Below are 13,520 nucleotides of genomic sequence, written 5' to 3' on the forward strand. Positions count from 1 at the left end.
CCCAAGCCTATAAAAAGCCCCAATCCGATAAAAATCCTGTTTTTAGAGTTTTATCGAGTCTGTGTGTCATTTTCTTCCGAAAGAGAACAAATGTAATAAGAAATCATTTTGTTTTTGCATTTCCAAGTATTTCTCCTTTTAAATCTCAGTCAATCACACTTTTTGAATGAATGATCTTCTTTCCATCAACAGCTCTGCTGCACATGCACTAAACCCTCATCTGTTCCTAGTGTCTAGTTCAGGTTCTGGAGAAGAGAAGATGGTATCTTCACATTGACTGCAGTCAAATGAGCCGCCGTTCACATTTCTGTGGTCAAATCAGCATCACTGGATTTTTTGTGTGAGTTTCATCCAATACTTACGGTAGCAGGACTGAGAACGCTGGAAAATCTCCACCAGACTCCACGGAGCTTCTTGATGTGACCACGGAAATGTGAACGGCGGCTCATTTGACCGCAGTTGGAAAGGATTGTAAATCAATGAAAGAGCATTTTGATGTTAGCTTTGATTATTTTATCAAGAACTCTGAGAAACCAATGATTGAATGTATTGATCACAGTCAATAAACATTGGAGAATTAGCTAAAAGAGTCTTTGGTGAACTGGAAGGAGAAAGAATCAGGATTTTGGAGGAAGTTCTGTCCATGAAGATCTTCACTTCCTCGTCCAGCTGACATCCAGATCAAAGGTCTGTTTGCTTATCCGTCTCTTTTTGGTCTTTTTTAGGACATCTTATTTATTTCTTTATTATTTTGAGTCATTTTTATTCATTTGCAATAGTTTATATTTGGTTTATTTTTTGTCTTAAAATATATATATGTATTTTCTTGTTGCTTTTTATTTACTTATTTTAATGTTCTGTTTAGCCATTTATTATTTTGGGTTTTTTTATATTTTATTTTTTTATTATGTGTATTTTTGTCACTTTATTTAAGATTAGTTTATAAATACTAAACTAGGGCTGCACGGTGGCGCAGTGGTTAGCGCTCTTGCCTCACAGCGAGAAGGCCCCAGTTCGAATCCCGGCTGGGACCTTTCTGTGTGGAGTTTGCATGTTCTCCCCGTGCATGCGTGGGTTTTCACCGGGGACTCCGGCTTCCTCCCACCGTCCAAAAACATGCTTCATAGGTTAATTGGTGACTCTGAATTGCCCCTAGGTGTGCATGTGAGAATGAATGGGTGTGTGACTGAGGCCCTGCGATAGACTGGCGACCTGTCCAGGGTGTACCCCGCCTTCGCCCTTCAGTAGCCGGGATAGGCTCCGGCGCCCCGCGACCCTGAAAGGGACAAAGCGGTCAAGAAAATGGATGGATGGAATACTAAACTATTTTAACTATTAAAACAGCCAACACACTTTCTTTGTAGCAGATGACAAAAAAATATCTCTTTTTGTCGTCATCAATGTACCAAACCAACAAGTTGCTACTGCAGAAACTCTTGATTCCTGTATCTCAAAGTTGCTTAAAAAAATCCATGGATGAGAAAATCTTTAGTGATAACAGAATGTATTTTCATCAGCAGGGAATTAGGTCAAATCCAGCATTTGAAATCCTGTTGTGTATTTTTGGTATTTTGTTTAATCTTTTCTTGTTATTTTCATTAGATTACTCAATACACTATAAATATTCATTCATTCATTCATTCATTCATCTTCTTGTCCGCTTCTTCCCTTTCAGGGTCGCGGGGGTGCGGGAGCCTATCCCAGCTACTAATGGGTGAAGGCGGGGTACACCCTGGACAGGTCGCCAGTCTGTCGCAGGGCCTCAATCACACACACATCCACTCTCAGACACACCAGGGGCAATTTAGAGTCACCAATTAACCTATGAAGCATGTTTTTGGACGGTGGGAGGAAGCCGGAGTCCCCGGTGAAAACCCACGCATGCACGGGGAGAACATGCAAACTCCACACAGAAAGGTCCCAGCTGGGAGTCAAACCAGGGCCTTCTCGCTGTGAGGCGAGAGCGCTAACCACCGTGCCACCGTGCAGCCCTATAAATATCAATCAACAATATCACGATAATTCTTTAAATTTCATAATGTATTTTCTTCATAGATACGAGTTTGTGTTTTAGTAATAGGCTACATAGTAGTAAATCCCTGATGTAAAAATGAACAAGATTTCAAATAATATAAGTGTTATTGTTGCCTTTAAAAATTAACAAGAATTTCAATATTATTTATTTATCCAGGACAGTGGACATTAAATTAACCCAGTGGCTATTTTATGTCTGTTCTCCATGGACAAATGTTTAAAAAAATATTATGAACAACATAATATTAAAGTTTATACTAAGGAGGTGAAGCAAATTAAAATTCAATGGAATATGAAAGACAACACCAACTTCATCTCAGGGGCCTTTCCCCCCTGCAGCCCCCTGGTCTCACTGAGGCGACCCAGGCGAGTCATCTCAAACACAGCTAATGCTCCGGTACTGTTAGCTTAGCTGCTACAAACAGCGCTAGCTTTAACAACCAGAAACCTGCGCTTTGTCAACTCGTTTCTCGCTTTTTCCTCCACATTACAACAAAGAAAGCAACAGATGAGGACAAGAAAGAGTTAAAATTTTGGGTAATCGAGCCATTTCAGCGACAAACAGCAGATAAAAACTTCTAAACAGTTCTGCCCAGCTCTGCTGCAGAGAACCGCGTGTCTCTGCCGCTGAGCCTGTGCGAGTGAGCAACAGAGTGAGAGAGGAGGACCCGAGTGAAGCGAGAGGCCACGCCCTCCCTTGGATTTACCAATCAGCACTAGCAGCTACTTTGAATGGGAGCCAGAGAGAGCAGAGAGCGCTCTGTTTTTATTGTTTGCATGGCGTCACGTTTGGGGGGGGCAGTCCTGAAATTTGGGGGGGCATTGCTCCACCTTGCCCATGACTAGATCTGGCCTTAATTCAGGGTGAATATGGCATTGGCTAAGCAAAAACAGCTGCATGAGTGGTTATAATGAATTAAGTGAATGGGTGTAAATGGCCTTCACTCAAAACAGCTAGAGAAGTCATTGTAAGTGCCAGACAACATTTTTTTACCATATTTTTTTACAGCAAATAAACTGGAGAAGAAAAAAAAAAACATTAAATATTATTATAAAAGGAAGCACAGTACATTTTCGGCAACTACTGGAAGCTGGATACCACTAACAAATATATATATATTTATATAAATTTTACAGTAGTACAACTGTAAAATGAAATACAGTAGAGTATCTGTGTACTGTGTTTTACCGCATTATTACTGAAAAATAAAATACAGTACACAGAAATTCTCCTGTCTGTCATTTTACAGCAATCAAGCTGTAAAATGCTGTCCACAAAGTTGTGTATTTTACTTATTTTATTACTTTGATAAGGGAAATATCAATTTACTTTTTAAAATGAATTTTATTTTTATTTAGAACAATTATTTTCTACATGCCCCGAAATGCAAAGAAATCCTCCAATACTCACCACAGGCTTCCCCTTTGCTGTTGACGAGGATACTCTGCACCTTTGCTCTGACCAAAACTTCTCCACCTGCTTTCTGAATCACAGGTATTATGTGAAAAGCAAATTCACTGGCCCCTCCAACTGGATAGAAAGCGCCACGTTTGTAATGGTGAAGAAGAAGTGCATTGATGAGGAAGCTGGATTCTTTGGGAGGGACTCCTACAAGACAGAGAGATCATGGGATGGTGAGGGTCATGCTCAATATGAACCTCAGCTGTATGTGTGAGATTATCAGGACCATAAAACAGGTAGGCAGACAAAGCCTGCAAGTCCTTGTTCTGTGTGAGGCGAGACATCATCTTTGCATGGTTGGTTGTTGCAAGGCAGAAAACTGGAGATATTTGGTTCAATAGACCAGTCCAGGTCAGGAGCTTTACCAGCCAGTACGGTATCATCTTCAAGACAGCAATGAGAGGAGTTCTTCGAGATGCCAGCTGCAACAAGAACAAAACTTAAGCCCACTTTTCTTAACTGTTTACATTGATATGTCTTGCTGGTGTATTCCTTCCTTTCCCCGCTCTCTTTATTAGGCCATAAGGTAAACCAAGTAAAAATGCCTTTAAAATGATTTTACATTTTGACTACATGTTAAATGCATTTTATTTAGACTATACCCTTCTGGACTTTGGGTATTCCAACAGAAAAAGACAGTGTTTGTTTTCTTTTTAATGTGAAGCTCTTTATGCTGCAGACAGATGGCTAAACAGCAGCTGCTAACTGCTACATACTAGCGCCGTGATTTAACTCCTTAGGACCTGAGCTGTCCATTGATATGCCTGTTTGATTTATCTGACAGAGAAATAACAGTTAAGAAAATTAACTTCTGTGGTAAAAAAAAAAATGAAAATGAGATGTCTTAAGAGCTTAAAAAAGAAGCACATAATCTTAAAAATGACTAAATAAATAAAACTAATAAATTAAAACTAATAATGATATCAGCTATTCATGAACACTCATCAAATTTTATGCTAAAACAAAGTCATATTCCAACCTGCTTGCACTCTCCTCTTCCCTTCTTTTCCACATTCTCCATTACTCTGTACTGTTGACCCTAAATACTTAAACTCCTCCACCTTCTTTATCTCTTCTCCCTGTAACCTCACTCTTCCACTCTGGTTCCTCTCATTCACACACATGTACTCTGTCTTACTGCGGCTAACCTTCATTCCTCTCCTTTCCAGGGCAAACCTCCACCTCTCTAACTCCACCTCCACCTGTTCCCTGCTCTCACTACAAATCACAATATCATCTGCAAACATCATAGTCCATGGTGATTCCTGTCTAACCTCATCCGTCAGTCTGTCCATCACCATTGCAAACAGGAAGGGGCTCAGAGCTGATCCCTGATGTAATCCCACCTCCACCTTGAACTCCTCTGTCACCCCTACAGCACACCTCACCACTGTCTTACAGCCCTCATACATGTCCTGCACTGCTCGGACATACTTCTCTGTCACTCCAGACTTCCTCATACAATACCATAGTTCCTCTCTGGGCACTCTGTCATAAGCTTTCTCCAGATCTACAAAGACACAGTGGAGCTCTCTCTGACCTTCTCTGTACTTCTCTATCAACATCCTCAAAGCAAATGTTGCATCTGTAGTGCTCTTTCTTGGCATGAAACCATACTGCTGCTCACAAATGTTCACTTCTGCTCTTAGTCTGGCTTCCACTACTCTTTCCCACACCTTCATTGTATGGCTCATCAGCTTTATTCCTCTGTAGTTACCACAACTCTGCACATCTCCCTTATTCTTAAAAATGGGCACCATCACACTTCTCCTCCATTCCTCAGGCATCTTCTCACCACCTAAGATCCTGTTGAACAACCCGGTCAGAAACTCCACTGCCATCTCTCCTAGACACTTCCATACCTCCACAGGTATATCATCAGGACCAAGAGCCTTTCCACTCTTCATCCTCTTCAAAGCCCCTCTCACTTCACCTTTACTAATCTTTCTTACTTCCTGCTCCACAACCGTCACCTCTTCTACTCTTTGTTCTCTCTCATTCTCTTCATTCATCAATTCTTCAAAGTATTCTTTCCATCTTTCCATTACACCACTGACACCTGTCACCACATTACCATTCATATCCTTGATCACCTTAACCTGCTGTATGTCCTTCCCGTCTCTGTCTCTCTGCCTTGCTAGTCTGTACAGGTCAGTCTCTCCCTCCTTACTACCCAACCTACCGTACAAGTCCTCCCAAGCCCTTTGGCCTTTGACACCCCTACTTTCACCTTACGCTGCATCTCCCTGTACTCCTGTCTACTCTCCTCAGTCCTCTCAGTGTCCCACTTCTTCTTAGCTAGTCTCTTACTCCGTATACACTCCTGCACCTCCACATTCCACCACCAAGTCTCCTTATCAACTCTCTTTCCTGATGACACACCAAGTACACTCCTACCTGTCTCCCTGATCACATTAGCTGTAGTTATCCAGTCATCTGGGAGTACCTCCTGACCACCCAGAGCCTGTTTCAACTGTTTCTTAAAAGTCATGCAACAATCTTCTTTTTTCAGCTTCCACCAGTTTGTCCTCTTCTCTGCCTTTGCCCTCTCTTTCTTCATCTTCTTCACCACCAGAGTCATTCTACACACCACCATCCTGTGCTGTCTGGAAACACTCTCACCAACCACTACTTTACAGTCACTGATCTCCTTCAGATTACACCGTCTACACAAGATGTAGTCTATCTGTGTGCTTCTACCTCCACTCTTATAGGTCACTCTATGTTCCTGTCTCTTCTCAAAGAATGTATTCACTATCGCCATTTCCATCTTTTTTGCAAAATCAACCACCATCTGTCCTTCTACATTCCTCTCCTGGATACCAAACCTGCCCATCACCTCCTCATCACCTCGGTTTCCTGCACCAACATGACCATTGAAATCTGCACCAATGACAACTCTCTCATTTCGAGGGAAGCTCATCATCACTTCATCAAGATCCAAGCAGAACTTCTCCTTCTCTCGATTCGGCCCTCATGAGTTTCAGCTGAAAAATTAGGATGGGTTGTTGCACAAGGTTTGTGCTTTGTTTTCTAAATGGAAATAGTTGCTAATAACCTAGTGGCTTTGTTGCTTTGGCACAAGCTGCTGGTTCTCTCTTCTCCTAGGGATCTACTTCCCAAAGTGCAGCGTATCCTTACTGATTTTTTTTTTGGAGCTGCAAACACTGGACTCGAGAAGCTTCCCTGTTTCTCCCGCTCTCGGAGGAGGGCCAAGGATTAATTGATTTTACATCCAGACTGATGCGGCATGCTATGGCTTTACACTGCCAACGAGCTGGAGGTCTTGGATATGACAAACATCTCTTCCTTTTGACTAGAGGACATCTGGATTTGAGTGGTCTCTCCCCTTTTTATTTTTCCGTGTTGGATGCCTGAAGTGCCTTGAAGTTTGCACAGGCTCTGGTTGCTACTCCCAGATCGTGGATTCTTAAGAAACCCTTATTTGGTTCCCTCGGACCTTCTGAACCCTTGCTCAGTCAGATCAGCTTTACAGGAGGTTGGTTGTGTGAAGCTGGGACATTTGTCTTCATCCCAAAATCAACGTCTAAAGTGGTAGAGGATGTCATGAAATCTGTTCCTATCCGATGGAAACATTTTCTTCGACTCTCCAATGTGTGCTGGACTGCCTCCTCACAATACGATATTCCATGTTTGACTGTCTCCCCAAAAGTTGAGGATTGGATCGAGGATGATTACAAATTTTTAGCTTTTGATCAAGCAGGTGATGGAGAATTTGAGACCATGACAAAAAAGACCCTGTATACCACCGGTGTGAAGGTTCGACATTTCATGTGGCACCATGTCTGTATTTCTCCCACAAAACAATCCAAACTTCTTTAAAGATGGATGCACATACTATATATATATCTTTAGTAGGTCTGGCCATTGGCACACTGCATCACAACACATACGCAGCTCCTTCATGGCTGTGCCGGACCAGTGGTTGGGGGTTAGGGGGGTCCTAAAGAAGCAGCGCGTCAAAAGTAACATTCACCTATTTGACTTGGAATTTATTGTAGACAGGACAACACTGGAAGATATACGGTATTCTGCATCTAAAATTAAGTTTTTTGCTGATCGTCATTAGCTCTGTGGAGAAATTGAGTGTTGGTTTAGTCTGGGGGCGGAGCTGTCAGAGCAGACTCTTCCTGGAGGCTGCTGTTGGCATTGATCTTACACATAGACTGTATATAAAATAACTGGACAGAGCAAACCCCCCTCCTTCCGTGTTCCATATAGGAAGTACCACTGGGTTGCAAAAAGGCCAAAGTCCCATTGACTTACGTTGAGAAACAGACAGTTATTTCTCAGTCATTTTATATGTCAGAATAATAATTCTTCCTCTGCTGCTTTCTGCTTAACTTCTTTTTTCTAATCCTAATTTTTTATAAAAGATTTGTTCCCATTATCACAAGTCATTAGAGTTGAAAATTGACCAAACAGATGGCTCTATAAGCGTTTGTGGGTCTGACGTCGAACGTCTGGGGGGTTTGATTGACAGATGACGGGTAGCCAATGGGAGCAGACTTCATCAATGCGGTGAAAGACCTTTTAACATCTACTTTACAATTCAACAATATGCCAATCATTGTCCTACTGTTGTTTTCCTCAATGGAATGTACCGATGCAGCAGTTTGAAACAACAAGAGGAGCATGCTGTCGACATTTTTAGATGAGGATTTACTCTGTAGAAATAGATTTCACTCTGAGGTTATGTGTTTGGACTTTTTTGTTTGATTAACGTTCGTTTTTCTTTTTTCACAGTTTTGATCGTAGCTTATAAATCATAAGTTGCGTATCATACGGAATGGTACAGCTCTTCCATAAAATCACCAACCAAAGTTTCATCTTCGCCGCACTTTTCCAGCTTGAAGCCTGAATTAGACGCAGAGGTCTGAGGAGCGCGAGACAAACTTGAAAGGACCTGGTCGTATTTTCAAACAGAAAAAAATATCCAGCTGTTCACTTGTTGGGTTATTTATTTTAAATACCGCTGAACGTGCTTCTCACGTGCATCTGATCAGACTGTAACGTGGCAGCGCATGTGAAGTTACGCTGCGGCGCGCGCGCGAAGGGGACACGCGCAGTTCGGGCACGGCGTCACCCAAATGCTCCTTTTATCTCGACAAAAAGGAATAAATGTAAGTAAATCCATATGGACCGCTGACAGAATCAAATGTTGGAATGGTTCTCCCTCAAAGGCTTCAACAATGACTTGTACAATTCTCCCGAGCCGCCATTATTAAAGTGGAAGCTGTTTACATCCGCGGTCTCGTGGTCGAGGCGTGGAAAGACGGTTGCAATAAACTCACTCCAGATTGGCGACAGTACTTCCTGTAGATTCCATGACTCAGCTATGACTCAGACCAATCGCTGAAGATGGGTTGCAAATGGCGGTATCTGTTTCAGGATGTGACGGTGAAAGCGGCGGCCTACTTTCGTGAGGAGAAGAAGTAATGCATTTCAAATTAGGGGTGTTGCGGATCACAGATTATCCGTGGTCCGTACGGATCAGAAGCCACGGTTCGGGACACGGTTCGGACACGTGTGTACCGCGGACCACTCCGACCCCCACCCCCAGCGAGCGCACACACCTTGGGCTCTCATAATTTTAATCATTGTCCGTTCACATCAATGAAATTCTGTCAAATTCCTGTAAATCCTCTTTGTTTTGACCAGCGCTGAAGTAACAGCTTCACGGTTATTTCTTAAAGTCTGTTCCTGAATCTCCCGCTGCGTGTGGGCGGAGCTTTTAGCGTTTTTCCTGCATAGAGAATTTGGTGTCGGCCGCCACCAGCTCCTGGAAAAGGGGGGATGTGGCTGATTCTAGGAGCCCAGACTGAGAGAGAGTCCACGGAGACCCGAATGATGACAAAATGATACAACAGAAACAATTATTTCAGTAAACCAATAACCAATATATAATCGCAAATATTTTGATTTTAATGTCAAGGTAACAATAATTATATATTTTGTTTTGGAAACATCGTCTGTGGACCCCCCTTCCTCTTAATTGAAAATGGTTCGGTCCGACTGGACTATTCTTCCACAGCTGTTTGTTACCGTCAGACCCACAGAGTTTAAGGGAGAGAAGACACGCTTTAAAATCAGGAGTTTAAACACCTGATTTAGAGGAGAACCTCCGTGAAAAAAGAAAAAAGGAGACAGTCTGTCTATTGCCGCGCGGAAAGGAGAGAGTGCTCGTAAACGGACAAGGGGGCGGGGCCATGAATTTGAGGGTTTCTTCTGAAGCTTTTGTATGGAGCTTCAAACTAGAATAATTTGTTGTTTTATTGTGTATCAAAATTAGGCTTGTTAGTTACATTTCTGTTTTATAATGAGGTGATCTATAGTAAAATATGTAAATTGAAAGAATGTTCAATAAAGTTACATAATAATAATAATAAAATAAACTTGTTAAGGTATACAAATCTGAAGTCCCCACGAGACACCACCACCTTATTTTAAGCCAGGAAAAACCCTGCAGCTTCCGTCACAAACTTTACTCAACTTGACGCGGATGGATAGATATCAGGTTTATTTAATGTTAAGACCTGAATAAAAGCATCAGTACACGTTTCAATTTCTGGATTCAAAGAATACATCCGTAATGGACATGATTTTATGGCAAGCCAAAAAGATCACCAGGAAAAGCGGGTGCAACAGTGCCACGTTTTACAGATAATTATTATTATTTTAAATATTTAAATGTCCCCATTTGGCGAGTGGGATCAGAACATTTGTATTTCAAGTGAACACCAGATAGATTTGGTATTTTCAAAACTATTTTTAAGCATTCTTTTCTCTGTTTTTGTAGATTTGTATGTATTCAGAAACTACAAGTTTTAGCATTTTGCTTGTGTTCAAACTTTAAAGATTTTTTGTTTTAATAAATAGGCCTCAGTGAGCAAAAGTTTTGAACTTTTGTGTAAGGGAAGTACTTTATATTCATTTTGAATATATGATTTGAAACGTTTCCAAAAATTAATTTAGCTTTCATGTTGTTGTTGTTGTTGTTGTTGTTGTTGGTGGTGTTTTTTTTGTTGTTTTTTTTTTTAACTTTTTACTGATCCGAAAAGTGATCCGAACCGTGACCCTAAAACCGTGACACGATCCGAACCGTGAGTTTTGTGATCCGCAACACCCCTATTTCAAATAGGGGACCTCATAGTTCGCTTAGTCCATTATTTTTACAGTCTATGATCTTACATCAGTACGTTTCCACCTGCTCGTTTTCGTGGGTATGGGAGGGGCTGCTGCAGACAGTGCAGATTTTTACAGGATTACTCTTAAGTAGATGAATGGATCAAAATACCGCTTTGAGGTTCTTTATAGAGAGGAATGAACAGTAAAATGCATTTAGAACTTTGAAAAGTAGAATTTTCATGGTAGGGCCCCTTTAATTTGATTTATTAAAGGACTGTGTAAATTCAAAAATTCTTTCTTTCTTTCTTTCTTTCTTTCTTTCTTTCTAATTTTCATTGGGATTTTTCACCATAAGAGTTAGGATTTTGGTTTTTGATTTTACCAACCAGACCTCTCTGGTCATCTGGATCCGGTCTTTTATCAGTTCCTAGAGTCAGAACTAAACATGGAGAGGCTGCATTTAGCTTCCATGCACCACATATCTGGAACAGACTTCCAGAAAACCTTAGATCTACTGAAACACTCAGTGTATTTAAATCCAGGTTAACGACTCACCTGTTCTCAGTTGCATTTTATTAATATGCATTCAAAAGTTTATGTCTACACTGTTTATCTATGCTTGTTTTAAATTAAAATCTTTTTACTTTCTTTCAATGTTATTTTAATGATCACCTTTTTACTATTTCTTTTGATTGTTTCTTTTAATGTTTTATGTAAAGCACTTTGAATTGTCTCTGTACATGAAATGTGCTACACAAATAAACTTGCCTTGCCTTGCCTTAACAAGACGGGTGGTTTGCTTTTCTTTTATCTTGTTTACCTAATCAGACATCATATAGTTTGGTTGTAGGTAATCAATGTGCAAGTTTTATTCTCTGTATTATAGTAATTTGCACATTGAAACTTCTTTTTAAATAGCTTAATATTCTTTGACATAAAACCAATTTTTGTTTTACCTTTTAGTTTCTTTCAGATTGTGTCAGTTTTATTTTGCTCTTTTTCCCTCCCATCAATGCAGCTTTTACCTTCATCAACCTCATGAACTCCTCAATGGCCTCCTCTTCTTCTGGAAACTGCTTCTTGAGGCATGCTGACATCTCTGTTTTTCCTGAGTGGATATAGTATTTTCTGAGAAAGAGAACATCGAAGGGAATAAGTGAATAAGGCCTTAGAAGACAAGAACCCTTTACTTGTTGTCCACAAATTTTAATGTGATTGGCAAAAAATGACTGTAGCACAAAATAAAAGGACAAAGCTAAATGTGAAATCTTTATTCTCGAAGTTTTAGAAAATACAGATACCTGTGATGGTCCAGCTGTCCCAGGAGGACTGTGTCATAGTGCTGTTCCAGCTTTGCAAAGCGTAGCTGTCCTTCTGTGATCTGGTCTAAAGCAACCTTCAGCAGGCTATTCTCATGTAACTGTCCCAGGTAATGGACACCTGAAGATGGGAGCAGATAAAAAAGCTAAGTGGTAATTGTTTTCATCTAACTTTTAGCAGGTAAATACTTGTTCTGAAAGTATCTAATAATCTTCACACTTCTGACCAGTGGACTGGGACAAAACTGTCACAAAATTACCAAGAACTGTGTCATGCAATTTGGTAAAGAATAACTTTAAAACGTTTCTATACAAGTAATAACTATCAGCAATCAAAGCTCTAAATACACGCCTTCCAGCAACCCCAGCACAAGTCCCTTTTTTGACCAAAAACAGTAGTATTTTTCAACCAAAATCCAGGGGGCTGTATTGAGTTTCCAAACAATTTAATGTAATTAAAAGTTCAAAGATAGGTCTGCACAACACATCTCACATCTCACTGCGACTTTTGCTCCAAATACCCAAACTGGCCTTTTCGTAAAAAAAAAAAAAAAATAGCCAAAGCCTCAAAATAATCATAGCATACTGCACTGGTCCCTTTGCCCAAGCAGTCAGTCTTTTTAAATATTGATCAAGCCCCCAACCCCCCTCCCCCCAACCAAACAGCATATAAAGGCCCAGAATAGCATGAAGGGCTAGAAAGATAACATTACTGCTGTTGAAGCACTTGCAAAAAGCAAGGAAAAAAGAACAATAAAGACTCAACAAAAGAGAGAGAAAAGATGATTGAACAAGAGCAGGGTCAAACCTGGAAAACTCCAGATATGTATGACTTTAAACTGGCTTATCTTCTTGCTCGAGGGTTAATGGTTTTCCTCAGCAGAGTGTGTGCCACATACCCACATCAAATTCAAAGCCTTTCTTCTGGAAGGTGTGTGTGCAGCCCCCTGCTGTGTCATGTTGCTCCAAAACCAAAACCTTTTTCCCAGCTTTAGACAGAAGGGCCGCTGTAGTCAAACCTCCAATGCCACTGCCAATAACCACAGCATCCAGGGCAAGAGGAACCCTGTCTAAGCGGAATCCTGCAGAAAAACAGAATATACTTTTCAAATTCAAATTAATTTTATTTACATAGCACCTTTCATGTAATGAAACAGCCCAAAGTGCTGTACATAAAGCAAATAATAATTCTAGAAAAACATTCCCCACACTGTGACGAAGACGCGGAAGTGTTTGGATCCATGTGCAAGCAGGTACGTTTATTTAAACATCCAAGGGCAGACAGGGGCAAAAACAGAGGTCAAGGACGAGGAGCTAGACAGGTAGGCGAGTATAACAGGCAAGGGTCAAAACACAAGTAGGCAAAAGAGTAATCAAAACCGCTCAGAAATTGCTAGGAAAAAACTAGGCTATACTTCGCGGAGAATGAGGAGTAAAGTGAGCCTATGAATATGGTGAGCCTGATGATAGTGGTAAATGGTAAATGGCGTATACTTGTATAGCGCTTTCTACCCTCCTTCAAGGGCCCAAAGCGCTTCACAGTCACAGACCCATTC

The 13,520-nt window shown here is 40.9% G+C and overlaps 1 protein-coding gene across 1 annotated transcript in view; it reads right to left on the reverse strand.

Annotated features, from left to right (window-relative positions):
* The window catches only part of LOC112138826 (all-trans-retinol 13,14-reductase), a 96,104-nt gene that overhangs the window by 54,474 nt on the left and 28,110 nt on the right, over nucleotides 1-13,520 (reverse strand). Inside the window, exons 2-6 of the mRNA XM_024261472.2 lie at nucleotides 12,864-13,046; nucleotides 11,947-12,085; nucleotides 11,671-11,773; nucleotides 3,723-3,918; nucleotides 3,446-3,643 (exon numbers count right to left, since the gene is read on the reverse strand). Coding sequence (XP_024117240.1) covers nucleotides 3,446-3,643; nucleotides 3,723-3,918; nucleotides 11,671-11,773; nucleotides 11,947-12,085; nucleotides 12,864-13,046 — 819 coding nt within the window. The remainder of the gene's footprint in view (nucleotides 1-3,445; nucleotides 3,644-3,722; nucleotides 3,919-11,670; nucleotides 11,774-11,946; nucleotides 12,086-12,863; nucleotides 13,047-13,520) is intronic.

The sequence above is a fragment of the Oryzias melastigma genome, unplaced genomic scaffold (assembly GCF_002922805.2).
Source record: "Oryzias melastigma strain HK-1 unplaced genomic scaffold, ASM292280v2 sc00250, whole genome shotgun sequence".
Lineage (NCBI taxonomy): Eukaryota > Metazoa > Chordata > Actinopteri > Beloniformes > Adrianichthyidae > Oryzias > Oryzias melastigma.